The sequence below is a fragment of the Rattus norvegicus genome, chromosome 16 (genome assembly GCF_036323735.1).
Source record: "Rattus norvegicus strain BN/NHsdMcwi chromosome 16, GRCr8, whole genome shotgun sequence".
NCBI classification, from domain to species: domain Eukaryota; kingdom Metazoa; phylum Chordata; class Mammalia; order Rodentia; family Muridae; genus Rattus; species Rattus norvegicus.
The window spans coordinates 84,966,706-84,988,913 of NC_086034.1; the positions used below are offsets into that span (position 1 = coordinate 84,966,706).

At 50.4% G+C, this 22,208-nt stretch overlaps 1 protein-coding gene across 1 annotated transcript in view; it reads left to right on the forward strand.

Annotated features, from left to right (window-relative positions):
- Col4a1 (collagen type IV alpha 1 chain) overlaps window positions 1–22,208 on the forward strand; it is a 110,886-nt gene that overhangs the window by 81,109 nt on the left and 7,569 nt on the right. Inside the window, exons 25-49 of the mRNA NM_001135009.1 lie at window positions 544–735; window positions 1,207–1,375; window positions 3,595–3,687; window positions 4,048–4,152; window positions 5,079–5,176; window positions 5,884–6,034; window positions 6,218–6,331; window positions 6,939–7,106; window positions 7,234–7,323; window positions 8,045–8,197; window positions 8,348–8,446; window positions 8,545–8,634; window positions 9,261–9,400; window positions 9,752–9,878; window positions 9,968–10,048; window positions 10,503–10,601; window positions 12,741–12,791; window positions 13,659–13,844; window positions 14,611–14,744; window positions 16,755–16,827; window positions 17,725–17,796; window positions 18,381–18,509; window positions 19,636–19,734; window positions 20,586–20,798; window positions 21,607–21,784. Of these exons, the coding sequence (NP_001128481.1) occupies window positions 544–735; window positions 1,207–1,375; window positions 3,595–3,687; window positions 4,048–4,152; window positions 5,079–5,176; window positions 5,884–6,034; window positions 6,218–6,331; window positions 6,939–7,106; window positions 7,234–7,323; window positions 8,045–8,197; window positions 8,348–8,446; window positions 8,545–8,634; window positions 9,261–9,400; window positions 9,752–9,878; window positions 9,968–10,048; window positions 10,503–10,601; window positions 12,741–12,791; window positions 13,659–13,844; window positions 14,611–14,744; window positions 16,755–16,827; window positions 17,725–17,796; window positions 18,381–18,509; window positions 19,636–19,734; window positions 20,586–20,798; window positions 21,607–21,784 (3,104 nt within the window). The remainder of the gene's footprint in view (window positions 1–543; window positions 736–1,206; window positions 1,376–3,594; window positions 3,688–4,047; window positions 4,153–5,078; window positions 5,177–5,883; window positions 6,035–6,217; window positions 6,332–6,938; window positions 7,107–7,233; window positions 7,324–8,044; window positions 8,198–8,347; window positions 8,447–8,544; window positions 8,635–9,260; window positions 9,401–9,751; window positions 9,879–9,967; window positions 10,049–10,502; window positions 10,602–12,740; window positions 12,792–13,658; window positions 13,845–14,610; window positions 14,745–16,754; window positions 16,828–17,724; window positions 17,797–18,380; window positions 18,510–19,635; window positions 19,735–20,585; window positions 20,799–21,606; window positions 21,785–22,208) is intronic.

Consider the following 22,208-nt stretch of genomic DNA (forward strand, 5'->3'; position numbering starts at 1 on the left):
TTATAGAGCCTTGGGAAAGTCCAAATAGCTTCCTCAAAACCCAATTAAAGAACCGGCTCTGGGCTCCTTTACCTGGTTTTTCCCAATCACCAGTGCTCCGGAAGCCATTTTATCTTCCGGACTAAGGGGTGTGAATGCAAAAAGGAAACCCCAGGCAGCTTCAGTAAGGAATGTGCAGGCTGGGTGGACAATGGTGGGTGCCCCAGCTCTCCTCTGCCTCAGTGCGTCACACGTGGGCAGTGTGGCAACACTTGCCAAGCCATTCTCTGGAAGGTTTGTCAGTCGTTAGGGGAAGGAAGGTTAGTCTAGGATTTCTCTAAGGTGGGTTCAGTGTTACTTCCCTGTCCCTTCTGATCCCTGTGGGATGTCTAACGAAGTGTGGGATTTTTCGAGACAGCTGCCAATGGCCACGGAGTCGCTGGTTAGCATTGACAGGACGTCTAACAATGTGGTGGTTCCTGATAGGGTAGATCCTCAGCCCAAGGCTGACTGCCCACATGTCCCTCAGTAGTTCTCGGTGTCACAGGATGCTTTGTTTCACAGGGTCCACAAGGTTCACCGGGGCTCATAGGCCAGCCTGGAGCTAAGGGAGAGCCCGGCGAGATATTTTTTGACATGCGACTCAAAGGTGACAAAGGAGACCCAGGTTTTCCAGGACAGCCAGGGATGCCAGGAAGAGCAGGAACTCCGGGAAGAGACGGCCACCCAGGACTCCCCGGACCCAAAGGCTCCCCGGTAGGTCCATTTGCAGTTGGTATACATGTCTTTACAAACGGGGAATCTGCACAGAGTAGAGGAATGTATGCTTTGAGTCACAGTCATGGAGACTTACTCAGATGGCATAAGCTTGCTTCATGGTCCCCGAGCCAACATCCGTCAATGGGTGTAGGGGTTAGTGGTATAGACTCGTATAACAGGCTACAGATGGCTGAGTCTCTTTGATGTCATGGGACGGAATAGATGAGTTTTCCTATTCCTTATCCTCATGGGAACAATTCTAAAGCTAATGGTGCACCCATCACTGTTTGAAGTATAGAATCCTAGACCTCTAGCTGTGACAACTGCTGAGGGAGAAGAATGCTGGTGTCACCTGTTAACTCCAAGCTGACCCTGGTGGCTTGTGATGTACTAAACAGTGTCACCTGGGTAGAATCTTGTCACACAGGATTGTTGTCTGACAGTCTTTTCTGTCTCTTGTCTCCTCAGGGTTCAATAGGATTGAAGGGAGAGAGAGGTCCCCCTGGAGGAGTTGGCTTTCCTGGTAGTCGTGGAGACATTGGCCCTCCTGGACCCCCAGGAGTCGGTCCCATCGGTCCCATTGGTGAAAAAGGACAAGCAGGCCTTCCTGGGGGCCCCGGGTCCCCAGGTCTTCCAGGTGAGACTTCAAGGCCTGAAGGGGCAACTTCAAGGTCACAGAAATAAGGGCTCAGAGATCCAGGGTACACAGTGTTTTACTTCTTCCCAGAAGAGGGATGTGACTGGACCAGCCAGTCCTTCAGAGTTCTCCTGTGTCAGGTGGGTCAGCTCATGCACAGAGACCACAGATCAGCTAAGTCAGCCACTTAGGTAGAAGCAGGTGAAACCTGAGGCTCTATTTTTATTTTTATCCACTTTCTGATCCTTTCGGTGTCTGTATTTTCTGGGCAGTATAATCTTCACTCTCCGTTCATGCTCAGACATCTCAAGTTGCAACATCCGGCTGGGTGTTTAATTCCTATTGGCTTAGGTCACTTTCTGACTGTCTTTTAGTGGTTTATGTGCCAAACCCCAAGCAGAGCATTGATAAACATTGTGAGAGACTCAGCCCCTGCCATCCTGTGCTAACAGAATTTATTAGAAATCTGCAGCAAGGGTGAGGGGTTGCTTCCTATGTCACTGGTGCCCAGGTGGGTGAGTGTGGCCAGATTCGGGGGAGGCCCACTCCTCTGCCTTGCGTAAGTGGGCGCTCCGATTGTGGTTCCACACTGACCTGAACAAACCTGAGGGCTCCTGAGGCAATCTTGAATGGTGAAGCGTGTAGGAGAGAAGCGGCTTGCCACAGAGGTAGAAGTAATCGTGTGTACCGAGAAGGATTTAAACAGTTAATGGAGGACTTAGGGTGGCTAAAAACAGTGCTAAGGGACCCACGAATAGAACTCCTAGCAAGAATTTGGCAGGCACAGTTACCCAGTGCCTCTGTACTCACAGCTCTGACAATGGTTTCCTTAGCCATGACTATACTTTATCAACTCCTTTCCTCATTAGGGTCATTGTTGTCTCCTGGAATACAGACACCTGTTCAATGGTGGAGTCCTAGTGTGGTGCTCTGGGCCTCTCTTCTTGCCTCTCATCATTGGTGCAGTCGACAGGACTCTGTCACTAACTATACTTTGTTAATGGAGGACTGAAGCCTGTCTTTTACCCCTCCCCCATAAGCAGGGGAATTCCGAGGAGCTTTAGGAAGACCACAGAGAGCCAGAGAGAGGGTGCCTCAGGATTCTGAGTTTAAAATCAACAAGTTGAGAGGTACCGTGGCCTCTGAGACTTGCAGAAGCCATGGAAGGGTTTAATCAGATTTGAGAGAAATCAGCAGTGTAGCTCCTCGTGGCAGATACAGGCACCACAAGAAAGAAGGGGCTGGAGGGGGTGCTGCTGGCTTTGTTGGCCAGCTGTCCACATTCTGGAAAGTTCTTCGCCCTCCGGACCCTGTGTGTTGATCTTTGATCTACAGAGCTGTATTTATGTGGTAACATAAAAGGCTGGATCCCAGGGCTTCATGGATAACAGATGTATGCCGAGGTCAGGCAGTTCTCACAGACTGTGGAGAGAGGCAGGCCAGCCATTCCCGGAGGGTCCCCTTATCTGGAATTCCCATGGTGTGCTGAGGAGTCCCTGTGCACACTTAGAGGAGCCCTGATTCTTTCTGAAGAGCAGTGTCCTGACCTCCAGTGGCTCTCTGGGGGCTTAACTGGGAAGAGATGGGGCCTGAAAGCAGAGGGCTTCATGTTACCCCAGGGCACTAGGGACCATGGCACTGCTAGAGTGGCTAATCCACAGACACCCACTTATCTGTCCTGTTCTAGCTGGTATGAATCCTGGCTAGGTGGAAAGCAACTGAGAGAGTCTATCTAATGGATGAAAAAACTGTGTTCTCTCTCTCTCTCTCTCTCTCTTTTTTTCTCTCTCTCTCTCATTGTTGTTTCTTTCTTCTTATGGGGAGGGACAAGCTAACCAAGAAATGACCCAGGGTCACCTTACTTTTTGTTACGGGAGATTTTTCTGACTCTTCAGGGCTTGAGTGCAAAACTCTTAAGGAATCCAGAATCAAGTAAACATTTTGGTCATGTAGGGACACAGATGATTCTAGTCATGTACGGGAGAAATGGGAAACCCAAAGACTTTTCTGTGCAAGGGGACTTTTCAGAGTGCCTCAGAGGATGGGGAGTGGTGGACACAGCCTGTGTGTCCTGAGAGGATGCAGGGGCTCAGCTGGGGACTGGTGGCTCCTTTGCAGAGTACTGAGAGGTTGCTAGGACATGACATCATCCTTACTGTCTTCAGAGAAGCTGAGATGTGACAATTCCCATATGTGATTCTATCTTTTTCTTCTCTCAGGTCCAAAGGGTGAAGCAGGAAAGGTTGTCCCACTCCCCGGCCCCCCTGGAGCTGCAGGACTTCCAGGATCCCCTGGGTTCCCAGGGCCACAAGGTACTGTTGATGTCTAGCTTGCCTGGGCACCACAGGGCTACCACAGGGGTATCACAGGGGTACCACAAGGCTACCACAAGGCTATCACAGGGCAACCACAGGAATATTATAGGGATACCACAGGGCTACCATAGGACTACCACAGGAGTAGTACAGGGTTATCACAGGGCTACCACAGATCTACCACAAGGCTACCACTGGGTTATTACAGGGGTATCACAGGAGTACCACAGGAATACCACAGGGCTACCACAGAGCTACTCTAGAGGGGTACCATAGGTCTACCACAGAATTACCACAGGGATACCACAGGCTCCCTTAGGCATTCCTCACACTGACCATTCACTTTTCCAAAAACAGGTGACCGAGGCTTCCCAGGAACCCCAGGACGGCCAGGCAACCCAGGAGAGAAGGGTGCTGTGGGCCAACCAGGAATTGGATTTCCCGGGCTTCCTGGCCCCAAAGGTGAGCCTAGTGAGGGGCTGTGACTCTGGCCAGAAGAGCAAACGGGGAAGGGTATCGTGTCATTCAGTGACTTGTCTGTGGCGAGAGTCTTGGTATTTGCTTCCTATGAATCTGTGAGAAAGAGAAGACTCTGGCAGGAGAGACACCCTTGGTTCCTCCGTGTGTTCAGGACACATAGATGACAATGCTCCTACCACTCCAGGCAATTTGCTAATGAGCATGGTGTCATCTTGCGTAGAGGGTCTGATCCAGACACAGGCGGCTGATGAGGAATATGTAGCCTGCCTGACATCGCCACACAGTTTCTGTCTACATGATGTGTTCTTTATTTTGCTCAGCGCTATAACAAAGTCCCTGACAAAGGCAGCCTAAGGAAGGGAGAGTTTGTTCTGGCTCATAGCTTGAAGGTGAAGGTGATGGAAGGCCTGGGCACTGCAGTGTGAGCTGGGTGTTCACATTTTGGTCAGGGAGGAGGGAGGGAGGGAGGGAGGGAGAGAGAGAGGGAGGGAGAGATAGAGATAGAGAGACAGAGACAGAGAGAGATACACACACAGAAAGAGAGACACACACAGAAACAGAGACAGAGAGACAGAGAGACAGAGACAGAGAGAGACAGAGACAGAGAGAGACAGAGAGAGACAGAGAGAGACAGAGAGACAGAGACAGAGAGACAGAGACAGAGAGACAGAGACAGAGAGACAGAGAGGTGCGCCAAGGTCAGTCAGTGAGCCCATGAGATGGCCTCACATCCATGATGGGTCACTTCACGGAACCCAGCCAGCCCAGAAGCCCCTTTACAGAGAGACACCAAGAATGTTCATTTCCCAGGTAATTTTAGGCTCTGGAGTTTGAGAGTTCCAGGCACAAGTGAAGAGTGTTAGGAGGGCCCTCGCATCTGTAATGGTTTTCTCTCCTCTTCAACACAGGTGTTGATGGCTTGCCTGGAGAGATAGGACGACCGGGGAGTCCAGGTCGCCCTGGATTTAATGGCTTACCTGGCAACCCAGGACCGCAAGGCCAAAAGGTGGGTACTGACTCTCCCAGGCTGCCTTGTTCTCATTCCTGTTAGGTGAGCATGTGATATGTGGTCTATTAACCTCGTTGGGTGGTTTTCCTTTTTAACGGCATAGTATCGAGAGGCAGAAGGGAAGGCAATTGTCTCAGTCTTGTGAATGTTTCTTGTCTGTGTGCTGGGTCCCAGTGTGCACTGTGTTTCTAACTGTGAGTGACAGATGAGAGCCACTGTCAGAGAAGAAATACGTCAGCCAGGAGGGTGGCACATAGCACGTCCCAGTCAAGGCTGCTGTGACTGTGAGGGCCACCCTGCTGGGTATTTAGCAATGACATCTCAGGCTTCTACACTTGACACCAAAAGAGCCCCCTCCAATTGTGACAACTGGAAACACATCTCCTCTTTGCCCAGTGTACGCTGGGTAGACATGTTGCTGGCCTACCATTGTGCTATGCAGCATAGCAGTTTGCTTGCCTCTGAACATCTGACTACCTTCTGCATCTTCCCAGACTGGATGGAAGTTTTTGGGAGACTACTGGTCATGCCTTTCCTGTTCTGGTTAGAGGAGACAGAGGGAAGTGTCTGGCAGCATGAACATGAAGTGGGAAAAAGGGCTCAGGGCTTTCACTGACCATTGCCCATGATGGAACTAGTCTGGCCCCATCCTCACTCTCTTGGGAGACAGCAAGGGTGACAGCTGGTGTCTTGGTGATTTCCAGGGAGAACCTGGCATTGGGCTTCCAGGACTCAAAGGGCAGCCAGGTCTTCCAGGTATCCCTGGCACACCCGGAGAGAAAGGCAGCATCGGGGGACCTGGCGTTCCAGGAGAACAGGGGTTGACTGGCCCTCCCGGACTCCAGGGGATCAGAGGTACAGACCACGTCAGGGTGTCTGTCTGCTTTATGTCCCAGAGCATCAGTTGTGTGCTTATCCACCTTGATTAGGTGGGTGGTGAGACTGTTTTGTGGCTGTGGCTGTGGCTGTGGTACAAATGGATGATGTGTGGGAAGGAATATACTCTAACCTCCAGCTTATCCCCATCTTTCCTGACAGGTGACCCAGGACCTCCTGGGGTTCAAGGCCCTGCAGGTCCACCAGGGGTTCCAGGAATAGGACCACCCGGAGCTATGGGCCCTCCCGGAGGGCAAGGACCACCAGGTTCATCAGGTGATGTGACTGTCCCTTCCTCAGAGCCTGTGAAGGGAGGGGTGAGAGGGGAGGTTATCACAGTTGCCACAATAAAGGGAGGGTTGGGGGAGTACATTCTAGTTTGGTTTGGTTGTTTGCTTAAGTCCAAACACTACAGGCTCCCATTATTACCTCCGAGTCTGTTTAATGTGCCAAAGAAATCTGTTACATATTCGGTAGCATTTAAGATTCTATTTAACAGAATGTCTTCCCATTAATCTTTGTTAGGAGCCATACTAAGTTGTTGATAATTTAACTAATTGATTCTTTATCCAGTTGCCTTTGCCCTTGCAGTAATAATCCAAGGATTATGTTAGTACTGGGGAAAGGGGCAAACTGTTCAGTGAAAGCTAGCCTTCACTAGCTGGGGCCAATGGGTTTACAAAGGTAATGACAATCTACAATGGCAGAAAGAGAAGGATTTTCTCTCATGAGATGACTTACCCACGGCCACGATGACCCTGACCACTGGGCATCATTCAAGCCCCCAGTGCTGGCATGCTCACATGCTGTCCTTAGAAAGTACTCTATAATATAATGCCCGTTCTAGAACATTCTGTAACTTACTCACTTGGTCCAATCTCAGGTCCACCTGGAGTTAAAGGAGAGAAGGGATTCCCTGGATTCCCAGGACTGGATATGCCTGGCCCCAAAGGAGATAAAGGCTCTCAAGGACTTCCTGGCCTCACAGGACAGTCAGGGCTCCCTGGCCTCCCTGGACAGCAGGGGACTCCTGGAGTTCCAGGGTTCCCAGGTAAGTGACACCTGAGCTTTGCCCCAATCACTGGAGAGGAGGCATGGCTGACTTCCTTCTGACTCACGGGCATTTACCGCTGGAGGTCCACATATGGATGTGTTCTTGACATTCCTTTTGACTGTAGGTTCTAAAGGTGAAATGGGCGTCATGGGAACCCCGGGACAACCAGGCTCACCAGGACCAGCAGGCGCCCCAGGGTTACCCGGAGAGAAAGGTAGGGGAGCAGAAGGCTTGCAAACCATGCTGGCTCATACTGTCTTGTGTCTTTATGTCTTGAGAATCCTGGAAAGTTCTTGCCGTATTACAGACCTCGTTTAGCTTTAAGATGTAGATGAAAGAAAGGGGCCAGAAGACACCCACCGCCTCCTCTCTCAGAGGGATTAACTCCATACATAGATCACAGGCACACAGTGCTAATGGCTGCCTCGCTGGTGTGAAGATGGGAAAGAGCTAGTCTCTCTCTGCAGGAAATGTGGATTAGTAGAGCCCATTTCACGGGCAATCCCATATTTTTATTTCTTATTCTCTGAAGTTGATCCAAAATCCTGTTCTTTAAAAAAGAAAGAAAGAAAGAAAAAGAAACCATCTGACCGTTAACATAAGACTTTATAAAAAGGGAAGCTGATGTTTGGATGCAGAAGTTTTCCAGTCTATAATTTGTTTTTATTTGGGGGGACATGAGAGTGAAGGAGAATAGAGTTTGAGGAAGACATTTGGGAAGGAGGCAAGAGGAGCTCATCCTAGTGTCATGTGTTGCCATTCTTAGCAGATAATGAACTTTAGAAGGTGGCTTCACAATGCCTCTCCCCCCGTGACTCAGACTCTTGCCACCAGTGTCTAGTTCCTTCCCAAGTTTGCAGATTCTGGCTGGAAAGAGTTCCCCCGAGACAGGGCTGAGCCTGGATCTCACTGGGTGCCTTCTCTTTCCTCTTCAGGAGACCATGGCTTTCCGGGCTCCTCGGGACCCAGGGGCGACCCTGGCTTCAAAGGTGATAAAGGTGATGTCGGGCTTCCTGGCATGCCAGGATCCATGGAGCACGTGGACATGGGCAGCATGAAGGGGCAGAAAGGAGACCAGGGAGAGAAAGGTGAGCGGAACAGAGGCCTCAGGGACAGGTGACAGGCGGGCCTCACTGGGAGACCTGTTTCTCCATGAACACCGTATCATCCTACTCTCTAATACAGTTGCTTCCTGAGCAGATGTGCGAGCTCACTTATGGTTTTTTTGTGGCATACAGGACAAATTGGACCCACTGGTGATAAAGGTTCCCGAGGAGACCCCGGAACACCAGGAGTGCCCGGGAAGGATGGGCAGGCAGGGCACCCTGGACAGCCAGGTAGGTGTGGACAGCACAGCCAGACTCATCGTCAAGGAGCCTGCTTCTCCGTGCTTTCTGCGGATGTTGACCTTTGGGAATCTCCTCTGCTATTCTAGGACCTAAAGGTGACCCAGGCCTTAGTGGAATACCAGGATCCCCTGGACTTCCTGGACCCAAAGGATCGGTTGGAGGAATGGGCTTGCCAGGTAACCTTGCAGGGGACTCAAAGTCTCTGTAACGTACACGGGGCTGGTGGGATGTGTGCAGGGAAGCACTAGGAAGATGGAGGAGGAGACTGGCAGCCATGTCTCTGGTGTACAGTCTCTCGTCTAGGGTGGGTGGCTTTTGGCTGACACTGTAATCGTTGCTAGAAAGTGAGTAAGTGGTACACCCTGGGAAGTGAAGTAGGAGCTAACCTTGGACAAGTGGATTAGCTGGGGAGGTGGTTCTCAGCGCAGGCTGGGAAGCGACAGTCGAAACCGGAAGCCTGCCTTCCCGTCTCAAGTCTTTGTCAGGAGTTCTGATTACTTGCCGGGACAGTCTAGGCTGCTGGTTGTATACCTGTGTCTGTGTGTCCTAGATCCACATATGGTGTGTGAAACTTCGCACTACCCCCAGTCCTCTGAGCCGATGGTATCATAAGGGGTCTTCGTCGGCACGGTTGCGTTCCTTTCTCTGTACAGTGATGGTCTTTCAAAGGCAGAGGGAAGGTTTCTTGGGGTGGCTCTGAGGCAGCTTGCCTGAGGACCCCTGGCTGTGTTGGTGACAGACTGATAACCAGAGTGGTTTGTGTTCAGCGTCAGCCATTAAGTTCTATTGTCTGTGCCACCAGGTTCGCCCGGAGAGAAAGGCGTTCCGGGCATCCCTGGCTCACAGGGTGTCCCTGGCTCACCTGGAGAGAAAGGAGCTAAGGGAGAGAAAGGGCAGTCAGGTCTCCCTGGCATTGGAATTCCTGGACGGCCTGGTGACAAGGTGATCATCTCCTGCCCCATGGCAATGTCCCCGACGTACCAACTATCTTAGCAAATCCATGAACTGTGATACGACACTCCCTTTGAGTAACTCAAAGTCATCATCTCCTGCTCACTGCTTTTTCTCCCCAGGGAAAGAAAGCTCTTGAAGCTCTCTCTGAGGGGTGGGGGTAGCCGCATATCCCAGGGAGGAAGAAGAGGGGTGGGCAGACAGAGGGGAGGCATTGATGGCTCTGTGTCCCAGACACGGACTTAATTGCTGGAAAGCCTAGCGATTGATACTCATGGCTTCTGTTACCTAGAGAGTGCTTCCAGACCTGGAGCTGATATGTCTGCTGCTTCTTCCTCACAGGGAGATCAGGGGCTTGCAGGTTTCCCAGGCAGCCCTGGTGAGAAGGGAGAGAAAGGCAGTGCCGGAACCCCAGGGATGCCAGGGTCCCCAGGCCCAAGAGGCTCTCCAGGGAACATCGGCCATCCAGGTAGGGGGGCTGGGCAGCCTCTGGAAGTGAGGTGCAGGTGAGGGAAGCTCAGGTGCACACAGCTTCTGAACTTGCATTTTTCTCTTTAGGAAGCCCAGGCCTGCCTGGAGAAAAAGGAGACAAAGGCCTCCCAGGACTGGATGGTGTTCCCGGTGTCAAAGGAGAAGCAGGTAGGGACCCTTTGCTGGCATTTGGTGGGCAGGTGAGGGGCACCCAGGTTTCGTGGGGGTTGAGGAGTATAGTCTCTGCCTCATAGGAAAATCCTTCATGGTGAAGTGGACCCTAGTATGCTGTCTGGGGTTTAGGGCCGGCTTGTTTTATCCCTCCACTTTCAGACCCACAGACAGTCTGTAAGGTGTTCATGGTCTTTGGGAAGTGAAGCTAACATCTCCAAGCTGCTTTTGTAGTGAGATGGGCATTTCGGATATTTCTCTCCTTTCTCTGTGTAAGCACTGGGTGGAGTCTATGCTGTTGCTAGCTCCAGAGAAGAGCCTGTTGTCAGAACTGACGTCAGGGATACCAGGAACACACAGGGAACAGCTCTTTATGATGTGGGAAAGGGGGCACTTCTCAGATGCCACGGTGCTAAGAGGGTCCACAAGTGATTATATCTTTCTCTCCAAGGTCTTCCTGGGACTCCTGGCCCCACAGGCCCAGCTGGCCAGAAGGGAGAACCTGGCAGTGATGGAATCCCGGGGTCGGCAGGAGAGAAGGGTGAACAAGGTGAGTCTTGTTCCTGCTTCCCAGGAGAAGTCATGTTGTCCACTCAGAGACTGCACGCCATGTTGACTGGACACAGAGGTCTCTGTGCAGAGTTCCTTGCAGCTCTGAAAACAGATGTGGACTGGAGGGATGGGATTGGATCTGGTAGGGATGATCATTTCTTCTGCGAGTGGGCGCCTCCCTTGAGGGTGGGTCCAGAGACACAGATGCAGGACTGTCAGGGAGAAATGCTTCCCTTGCTGTTTCCCCCATGTTCACGGTGACAAAACCAAACAAAACAGATAAGAGAATTCTTCTTTCTGTCCAGCATTTTCCACACTTTGACAAAGAGTCCTAGTCTCCCAGGGTCTGGGGGTCTTGGGGTTACTATGGCTTCCTGTGTCTGCTCCTGCTACTGATGGAAGAGCTGTTGTGTGGCAGGACCACTGGTTTTAAGTATGGCAGTAAATGTTTGAAATAGCTGCTTTGGACAGGACTGGAGCAGCAGGGGCTCCTTGCTGTTACTGCTGGCTGCTCTTCAGTTCCCTTTCTCATTCTCTACAAAGCTAATTTATAAGAAGCCCTTTCCACTTCTCCTCCACCTGAATCTCCTGTCTACCTACTGCTCATGCGCAGCCCGCTCTTGGCTCCCTGTGCTCCTCCCACTTGGCTCCTGTGCTCCTCCCACTTGGCTCCCTGTGCTCCTCCCACTTGGCTCCCTGTGCTCCTCCCACTTGGCTCCTGTGCTCCTCCCACTTGGCTCCCTGTGCTCCTCCCACTTGGCTCTCTGTGCTCCTCCCACTTGGCGGGATAAAGAGTCGAATGGTCACCTGAGAAAAGCCAGACTGCGTGTCTCTGCCATGACCAACTGGGGATGTTTACTCTGGCCAAGTAGAACTTGAGAATAGGAGTCTCCCTATTCTGCCGTTCCTTCCTAATCCTTTCTGCAGTGGTGACTGGCAGCATCCAGCAGCGTTGGCTGGTACCTCAGCTCCTGAAGGTGTTTGGGACCCCCAGCTCCTCAGTAGCTGGTGGCACAGCTGTCAGGCCTAGAGTGTCTGGGACCCTGGGCTCTTAAAGTGTGGCAGGTCCCTGGAATTCTAGCAACAAGAGCCTGCTGTTTCTTACCTTAAGCCTTTTCCAGAGGTTATTTTCTCCGCGGCTTCTGCTGTCTGTCTTTCTTGCCCTGGCATCTCTCTGGAGCTCCTCAGCCACTCTCTGGTCTCGGTTGCCAGTCTCCTCTTGGGTTCTCAGCTTAGTCCGTTCTATTGAGATACAGATACAAACATATGCAAGAAGGCCTGGCTGGCCGGCCATGGTGAGGCTTGTCACAAATAGGCAAGACTGGAGAGAAAGAATACTTAGAGGAAGCCTCTTGTTGAACACCAGGGGGCAGCAGAGGAAACCTCTTCTTGAACACTAGGGGGCAGCAGACTGGGGAAAGGAGCCACGTTCCTGCTTATATTATACAGCTGGGGGTATGCCATGGTGCTTGCACCAATCACAGACCTTCCTTTTTGCTGGGCCGCCAGTGGGAGGTGCTTCTTCTGCAGTCTGGGCGAAGATGGCTTCAGTCCTTTAGAATTCCCTGGGCTTTGTCTTGCTCTGTTCTGAGGTCTATCTAGAGCCACTGGAGTGTCCTCAGACTGGAATGGATCCAGACAGCCAGGCTGTAATGAAGGCAGTCCACTGGGTACCAGAAGTGGATCTGCTTGGCTGATGGATTCCCTAGTTGAGGCTGCCAGTAGGGTCTGCACAGTGGCTGCCAGTTTCCACACAGAAAGCATAAAAACCGTGTTTATGATAAAGGCACCAGGGGATACTCTCGGTTCTAGCAGCAATCAACCAATTTTGAAGCATCTGTGGGGTCTCGCTGTGTTTACCTTCCGCCCTAGTGCTCAGGGAGAGGTGAGCCCTCTGACCTGCCTCTGTAGGAAATGAGCATCATTAGCCCAGATCATTTCGGCTCAGCACCTTAATGAGCGAGCAGAAAGGTCCTCCAGGAGTATGCATGATAAGCCAGTTGCAGGGATGTAACTTTGCTCACAGGTTCCACTGGACTCCTTTCCATGTACTCGTAAAGTGATGTGTGGCATCATGGCCTCCCACTGTCTCCACAGCTGAGTAAGAGACATGTCCTTTTCTGTCTTCATCCTGTAGGTTTGCCAGGAAGAGGCTTCCCAGGCTTCCCCGGCACCAAAGGAGACAAAGGTAACACTCTCAGCTTCGCAACTTTGTGTCTGCTCATGCGGCTATTTTAGCGGAGCAAGAGCTGCTGTCCATGGAACTCAGCATGTCTCCCTTAGCAAGGCACTGGTTGCGTCCAATGGCTGATGGAAGCCCTATGATTACACCGTCTAATTCACACATGACATGATACGGAGTACCTGCCAAATACCATATGATGTTATTATTGCCTAAGTGTTGAGTAACATGAAAACCTGTGTTCCCATCCCTTGTAATCTCTGTAGTTTCTTTTCAATTAATTAATTAACCACGTACACTCGAATGTGTGTGTGTATACAGGAGGTTATAAGCTGCCACGGGGTACTGGGAACTGAACCTGGGTCCTCTGAGAGAGTAGTAAGTGCTCTCAACTGCAGAGCTGTCTATCCAGCCCTTACTTTATTATTTTAAAAAATAGCTCCATTGGGGTAACATTACCATACGATAGACGGCACATATTTAAAATCTGCAGTTCATCAAGTTTTGACTTGTGTATGCATCCACGGAAACACTGCATCCTGGGTAGTCTTGTATCTCCTCCAAGTTCATGAAAGCCTGGGTTCTTCCCACAGCCTATCGGGTTTACAGCCTTCCTGTTGTTTGTACTGATAATTCTCTTGTGATGGCTAAGTAAGGATTCATTGTGTCCTTGTAACAGTTTGCTTTGTCCGTGTTTTGGGATGAGCCAACCCTTGGTTTTAGCAGTGCAGTTGCTTGAAGACTTCAAAACACACATATAGGATACACAGATAAGATCCCTGGCTGTCAGCGCAGTGCAGCGTCTCTGTCTGTGGACTCTGCTCCTCTGGTCACCATCATATCTCTCTCTCTCTCTCTCTCTCTCCCATGCAGGTTCCAAGGGTGAAGTGGGTTTCCCTGGCCTTGCCGGAAGTCCTGGGATTCCTGGAGCCAAAGGCGAGCAAGGATTCATGGGTCCTCCCGGCCCTCAAGGACAGCCGGGCTTACCTGGCACTCCTGGCCACCCTGTGGAGGGGCCCAAAGGAGACCGAGGACCTCAGGGTCAACCCGGCCTGCCAGGTAAGGCTTTTTCACCGGAAGCATGCTCAAGTCATCACCTCAGAACTGCACTTTGGTCTCAGCTGAACTGGGCTTTGTGATTTCCTTTCTGTTGAGGCATTAATTAGAGAGCTACACGGAGGGGGAAATTACAGAGAAAGATTCAGCAGAGACGCCATTTGGGTCTTTGCTTTAATCGAGGCAATGCTCTAATGCTTGTCACTCTGAGCTTGCCTACTGTGGTGGGGTGGAGGACCCTGGACACTGTGGCTTCGGTATTTTGGGAGCCAACACTGTGACATTTACATGAACACCACAATGGTGCTATTGGTCCCCAACTTCATAACCATGGGGCTTTACTGCTCACTTACTTTAGTGGTGCTGGGGATGGAACATAGGCTTCCTGTATGCCAGGCAGATACTTTGCTACTGAGTTACACACTCAGACATTTTATTACCACTGCCGTTTTGAGGCAGTGTCTCACTAAGTTGTCCCCACTGGCCTTGGACTCAGTAACTCTGTAGGCTAACAATGCAAGTGAGCTTGGTCTCCCGCTGCTTCAGTCTCTGGTACAGATGGGGTGACAGACCTGGGCCACCACGTGTGCCAGCAGACAGGCCGTTTGGGTGCTGAGTGTGTTGTTCATATGAGCATTCCTTTTTGATTTCTTAGAGGCCTGTGTTGCTCTACAGGGCGGTGGTGTTGTGGTGGCAGACAGTTGATGGCAGAAGTGACTGTTCCTTAGCCCAGGGACCCTAACCCTGTGTCTTCTGCTCTTTGTATTAGGGCATCCGGGACCTATGGGGCCACCAGGGTTCCCTGGAATCGATGGGCCAAAAGGTGACAAGGGAAATCCAGGTTGGCCAGGAGCTCCTGGGGCTCCAGGCCCTAAGGGAGACCCAGGATTCCAAGGCATGCCGGTGAGTGATTGAGTGTAGAATTGTTTTTCAAGAGGAAGCTTTTCGGTCTAGAGTATTGCGTGCGCGCGCATGCATGCGCGTGTGTGTGTGTGTCTTTAAAAACAACCTATTTTATAGGAGCCATTAAAGAGGAAACACTGTCCTGCTGCAAATTGTAGTCCAGTGCCTGGCATACAACCCGTTTATAAATTCAGTGCAGATATGCAGGGGCTTGGTAAAGAGCAGTTCTGCACGGCATGAGAATTGTCTTCTAGGGTTGGCAGAGGTTCAGGTGTATTTGAGATGATGCCCTGCGTCTCTGCAGGACGAGTAGCTCATGAATCTCCAATAGTTTGTCTGTGTCTCCGTGTGTTTCTCTGTGTATATATATCTGTATTTGTATGTGTTGGTGTGTCTGTGTATGTGCATGTGTGTGTATGTGTGTATGTGTATGTGTATATCTGTGTATTTGTATGTGTCTGTGTGTATGTATATGTATACATATATGTGTGTGCATGTATCTGTTTATGTATGTGTGTGTCTGTGTGTGTATGTATCTGTGTATTTGTATGTGTCTGTGTGTCTGTGTGTGTGTACATGTGTGTATTGGGGGTGTTCATTAGCTTTGGTCTCCTGTAGTGCCACTAGAACCCTACTCTTAGGTAAAGCAGCTGTTTCTGCTTGCATTCTTGGTTTTGCCCACCACCATGGCTGAGGTTCTGGTTGGATTCTTGGCTCAGCCACCACCCTGGTTAGAATGTAGTTTTTATGCCTGCTCATGGACTTGACATTAGTGTACATTCATTCTCTATCGCTGTTTCTCACTGTCTCACTCCTCTTCTTTCTCTCTTACCAACTTTGGGAGCGAATATGAGTTAGGAGTTGGGATCTGGCAGAGTGGCCTTTGCTGGGGTGGAGCAGCACTCAGGGTTTTATTTGAAGTCTGCATGGCTGTTTCTGAAGCTCTTCAGTAGCAGAGGCACCGGGCACTGATCCAAGGGCAGACACAGGACTTGTGAGCTTGCTGGACAGCAGAACAATTCTGCAGAGATTCTCCTAAGTCTTATTTCTGGCAACTCTGGGGATCGAGCCCATGGCCCTAGGGGACTAGTCCATTGCTTACTTCTGAATCTTCAAATGGTGGAAGCTAGGAATATTTACATGAACTGGTTCCACAAAGTTTGCAGTAATCATTCTTACCCATTCCCCGTCCTACATCCCAAGGGTACATCCCCACAGGACATGGGGACTACTCCTGAGTCTGTTTTCATCTCCTTATTATATAGTACAATATTATATAGTACAATTCCCAGTGATACAAGTGCAGGTAGTTTTTTAGTTATCCATGCAGTCCTGATCTTATTCATCAGCCATACTCCCTGTTCCTGGTGCCAGCCACTGTCTGCCTTGCTGTGTACATGTTATATAAATAAATGTGTATATTACTGTGCATATGATGATGCATGTTGAATATGGTACTTGTCAAATCAGGATAAGCACATCTATATAAGAAGGGAAACGTTTTGCGTATGGCTATGCATATTTAGAGAAAGGAACAATTACATTGTAATAATAAAAAGATGCACTAAAGTATACATTGTTATCTTACAAAGAAAACTTGTCCCTCTTTAGTGTTTTAAAATATTTTCTCCATAATTAAAATAATTCAGATGGGAAGGAAGCTGATTTTAAGGAACAGTCACTGCCCTTTGATGATTAGGAGACCAGAAGGGTGGTATGGTCCTGATAGAACTGGGTTTGTTTCCATGGCAACTGTCCATGGCATTCTGTCTGTGTCATGGCATTGTGCTATGGGTGGAGACAGTGGCTACAAGCTCGAAGGAACTACTGTGTATATGGACAAGTAAAGAGAGACCAGGGGACCAATGTTGGCAATATTTTCTCGTGTTGCATCATTTAAAGAATTGCATGACCCACCTGAACTCACAAACTCCTGTTCAGAACACAGGAGTGCTTCTTGCCTGTGGGTGCCCAGAGCCATGTCCAACTCATACTTCCTTTGGTATCTAGGGCATTGGCGGCTCTCCAGGGATCACAGGTTCAAAGGGAGATATGGGACCGCCTGGCGTTCCAGGATTCCAAGGTAAGACAGTGAAGTCTGCGTCCGACAGCCTTGCTGCTGAGGGGATAGTGTTCCAAAGGCTGCCTGAGTTCAGCAGGACACGATGCTATCTTCACGTTAAAACACAGTGGATTTCCCTGGTTTGGCAGGGAGTGTGAGACAAGGTCTTGCTGTCTGTCCTGGGCTGACCTCAAGCTTTAAGCAATCCTCATGCCTCAGCCCTCTAAGCGCTGGGATTGCAAACACGTACTACCAAAAAATGGCCAGCTAAAAATGGCCTTCTTTGTGGCATCCCGGTCTGTGTGCACCTGCGGATGGCTGACTAAAGGCATTCTGATTTTCTTAGTTAAGAACTAGTGGGTCACATGCGTCTCAGCCATCTGGGTCTCAACAAGAAGCGGTGACTCTGGACCACTTGGTAGTTTGCCAGTGTAGTCAGCTAACGAGTCCTGGATGCTAGCAGCTTCCACACACCATGGTTACGGCAGAGCTCTACTCACCTAGAGCACACAGTCTGCAGGTGTCTGTGGTCTGTCACACAGCTTGACCACACAGACTCCATCACATGCCCTGATCGTCACTGTCAAATAATAGTGGCCGCTTATAAAACGATAGCTTCTGACTCGACAAAGAAAAGCTTTGCGAGATACTGAGCTGAAAAATTAACACATGTTTTCCTTTCTTGAACATAAATGGGAAAGTGTTCATTGCATGTGTATGTGCACATAGTATATGTATGCATGTGTGCCTGTCTACACATGTGTACATTTTCACATCTATAGGTCACACACACACACACACACACAGACACACACACACACACATGCTTTTGCACATGTATGTGTGAGACTACACACCCCTATATCCTTGCGTACGGTTGAAATCTCTGTGCAAAGACAATGTCCCTTTTCTTCCCAGGTCAGAAAGGTCTTCCTGGCTTGCAGGGAGTGAAGGGAGATCAGGGAGATCAAGGCATACCCGGCCCTAAAGGTAGGTGAATTATTAATGCACCAGGCTTTAGTGATGATCTGGGCAGTTGCAGAAGCTACCAAACACATGGGATTTGAGGGGTTGTTTCTTCAGATGTCAAATGGATGGAAAAAACAGTAGAAAACGGTGATTAGAAACGCTGGGAGTTTTTGGCATCAGCCTGTCTTGATAGTGGAATTGTTCATTGAGTGACTTAGCAAGTCCCAGGGAGAGGAGAGAGGGCCAGCAAACCACCTCGTACTGGGGATCCAACATGTTACACAGGCTTTGATAGCAGACGGACTCCAGCCACTTAGAGTTGGGACAGAACAAAAATCTGCCTTCCACTTCTTACACTGACTCTGGATGGCTTTTGCTGTCCCCACAGGTAGCCTCAAGGGAAGGTAGGGTGGCAGCTGTTGGTTTTTAGAATGGAGTGGAGGCTGGGGTTGAGAGGTCAGGATTTTCGGCTTAGTTAAACAAGAAGGATGTGGCACACACCGAGTGTGCATTTGGTGAGGCTTGTGAGGGCGTGTTTGGTGATGATACTGTGTCTGCCGAAGCTGCTGACCGTGAAACTGATTCTCTGCCTGTCATTCCCACAGGTCTCCAAGGTCCCCCTGGGCCCCCAGGTCCCTACGATGTCATCAAAGGAGAACCAGGGCTCCCAGGTCCTGAGGGTCCTCCTGGTCTCAAAGGACTTCAAGGACCACCAGGTCCAAAAGGACAGCAAGGTGAGGCCTTGGGTCATGTAGGAGCCTGGGTATGTGTGTCTAAGACACCCATGTGTCTAAGCCCAGAGTCTGAACAGTGGTTGATTATACAAACACATTTAAAGATGACTTTAATTTATACCAGACATAATAAAGTTTTTGAAAGACAATCCCCCACCCCCCAACTCCAAACGGCAAACAAAATATGGGAAGGCTTACAATTCAACACAGTTAAACTTAGGAACAGCCAGAACCTTGAATGATAGGGCAGCTGGGAGGGTGGAGCAGCAGGCTCCCATGGGCTGCTGGGATTGCCACTCACAGACAGGGCTTACGAGTTGCTCTGTCTATGAGCAAAGGCCCTGTGGTTCCTTCCCTGTGTTTTCTAGTACATCCTCCTCTAGGCCCTTGTTGCTCTTGGCCATTCTCTTAGGAGCTGGTGGGAAAAGGGGCTGACAGAAATCTGAGAAGTGGGCAGCAGCATCCAGGAAATGTTAGGCTTCAAGCTGCTCATGAGTTAACTGTATATGTGAAAACTGTCACACCAGCCTGTCCCTGGCTTCAACACTGAGGCTCTAGACCAGTGGCTCTCAACCTTCCTAACGCTGTGACCCTTTAATGGTCCTCATGTGATGGGGACTGCCAACCATAAAATTATTTCATTGCTACTTCATAACTGTGATTTTGCTGTTGTTAAAAATCATAATGTAAATGTCTGACATGTGACCCCCATGGGGGTTGTGACCCACAGGTTGAGAACCACTGTTTAAGAGTGTGGCAAGGAGGTAGGCTAGACAGGCCTCTCTCCTGGTCTCCCTTCTTGGCCCTTTCCAGGTCTGACTGTCACATAACACCTGCAGGAAGCTTGGGAGAGCTCAGGGGGACAGTCTGAGGGACAGGCTTGGGGCAATACCCCTTATATATGGTGTGCCAGCTGAGACTCCAACAGGAGAGCCCTCGGCTCTGTAAGAAGCAGCTAGGTCCACCCAGGCTCTTATGGTCTACCAGGGTCCATAGGTCTCTCAGACACACCAGGAGTCCAGGCCCTGTGCTGCTGCTTGGAGATGAAAAATAACTTTTCAGAAGGGAAGAAGGCTGGCTTGCTGTCCACTAGACCAGATCACTAAGTCTTCTCCCTTTCCTACAGGTGTGACAGGCTCCGTGGGCTTGCCTGGACCTCCAGGTGTCCCTGGGTTTGATGGTGCCCCTGGCCAGAAAGGAGAGACTGGACCATTTGGACCACCTGGTAGGTCTTTGCAGCAGGAGCAATAGATCCAGGCCTAAGAAACCCCAAAAAGAAGTTAAAAATTATGCTGGCAGTGTACCAATGAAGCACACATCTCAGAAGAGAGAGGCTCCCAAGGGAGCTAAGGGAGCCATTGTTGATCAGTTAAGGTGTGTGCTTTCCAGAGTAGCCAAGAGGGTGGGCCCCTGTGGATTTTAGCAGCACAGTGTCTTACAGCTACACAAATTCTGTTTTAGCCACAGCTAGTGGAAAATAAAAGTGAAAAATAATAATGTTCGTGTTTGTCCCGAGGCCGCTGGTGTGGGATAAGCTCCACAGCCTTCCTGGGAAGCAGGGACTAGATGAGTGGGATCACCATTGTGTCTCTGTGCAAAGAGCACAGCTCTGCAGACCTGGGGCAGCATGTGCTTCAGCCATCCCAGGGGACTCAGGGCTCAGTGCCTTCGGAAGTCCTCCGTACTCAGGCTTTTGGATGAGAGTAAAGCAATTTCATGGATTCTGTAGCGACCTCCCTTCTGAGCAACCCAGGATTCCCTCTGAAGGGAGCGGTGGAGTTGCAGCATAGGCTACTATATTTACTCACTATAGAGTATGTTTCTGGCTGCACTCGGGGCTCAAAGTTCCATGCCAAGGTGGGATGTGGAGGAGAAAGAAATGCCTCCCCCAGCCTTGCGGAGGCCTGCAATGACTTAGTTTTACCCTTTCCAGGATGTTAGTTCTGTGCAGTGAAGGGTCAGACATTTCTGCTGCCTTGGGGCAGTGCAGATAGCTACATCTCCTTGAGCTGGGAGCTGGGGCCTTTGGACGGAGCCAGATGGTAATAAGGTACTCATTTATCTCCTGTCCCACAGGTCCGAGAGGGTTTCCTGGTCCACCAGGCCCCGATGGGCTGCCAGGATCCATGGGTCCCCCGGGTACCCCATCTGTGGACCATGGCTTCCTTGTGACCAGGCATAGTCAGACAACAGATGACCCGCTGTGTCCCCCAGGGACCAAAATTCTTTACCATGGGTACTCTCTGCTCTATGTCCAAGGAAACGAGCGGGCCCATGGTCAGGACTTGGGTAAGATGCAGTTTTTTTCCCTGTGTGGTATGTGGTGGGTTCCCAATTAGATATATGGCGTCCTTGTCTATTTGCCACAGTGTGGTGGGCCAGGGAGGCAGTGTCTCCTGGGGAGGGCTGGTCAAGTCTCCTTCCGCCCCTACACACTGACCCCTCAGTTCAGCAGCTTCTGTACGTCATTTGAGAAGCATGTAAACGTAAGATCTCACTCTACTTACTAAGTCCAGTTGAGGTCGCGTACGTAGCAATTCGTGCAGTGCTCTTAAAATAGGGCAGCTGACCATTGGCTCTTTCAGAAATGTACCTTGTTTTTCCGATGGGAGCTCTCTGTGTCTTTATGTACTGCCTCCCTCCCCCACCGAGCTCTTTCGGCCCAACAGGAAGCTGCATAATATGCCCACTATTTTTATTTGCTCCTGCGACCCTCCACCAAGTTACGCCCTAACACTATGCACTTGATGTAACTGAGTAAAGTCAGAAGGACGGGCTGGGAGACCAAGCGGCGACAGCTTACCCTACAGTCACACACCAAACATTCCTCCTGAGACAGGCTTCCCTCTGCTGGCACACTGGGGCTCGCTTCCTTTTCTCAAACACATCTGCATTGCTCTTCCCAGTTTCCTTTTTACCCGATCGGTTGTGATCTAGTCTGCCAATCACTCGCCCCCATCCTAGTCTGTCGGGTCTGTTTGCCTCCTTCTCCCTGGTGAGAATGTGTAACATCAGTTCCCACCTTACTGATGCCGTCCGCGGACCATGTGAACCAGAGTGCAGGCTCTCACTTCCCTCTGTGTTCTCCTCGGTTCAGGTACGGCTGGCAGCTGTCTGCGCAAGTTCAGCACCATGCCCTTCCTCTTCTGCAACATCAACAACGTCTGCAACTTCGCCTCCAGGAACGACTACTCCTACTGGCTGTCCACTCCGGAGCCCATGCCCATGTCCATGGCACCTATCTCTGGGGACAACATCCGGCCCTTCATTAGCAGGTGAGCTCAACATTCACAGAGGCAGATGTTAAAAGTAAAGAAGAGAAACTGGGGTTTACTTGCCCTTGAACATAGAGAGAGGTCTGCTTCTGCCTTCCCAGGGCTGAGGTGAAAGGCAGGGTTGAGGTTAAAGGCATGCACCACCGTGCTCTTTTTCTTTAAGAAGAAAAAAAAAAGATTTGTGTGTGTGCGTGTGTGCATGCGTGCATGCATGCATGAGTGTGTGCGTGCATACCTGTGTGTGTGCGTGTGTGCATGAGTACAGGTGTTTTGCAGCCAGAGACATCAGATCCCTCTGGAGCTGGAGTTACATGTAATTGAGAGTCACTTGGTATAGGTGCTGGGAGCTTCTTCTGGGTCCTTTGCATTTTCTTGGCCACACTAATCCATCCCTCCAGCTCCCAAACGTCCTTTTTAAAAGGAT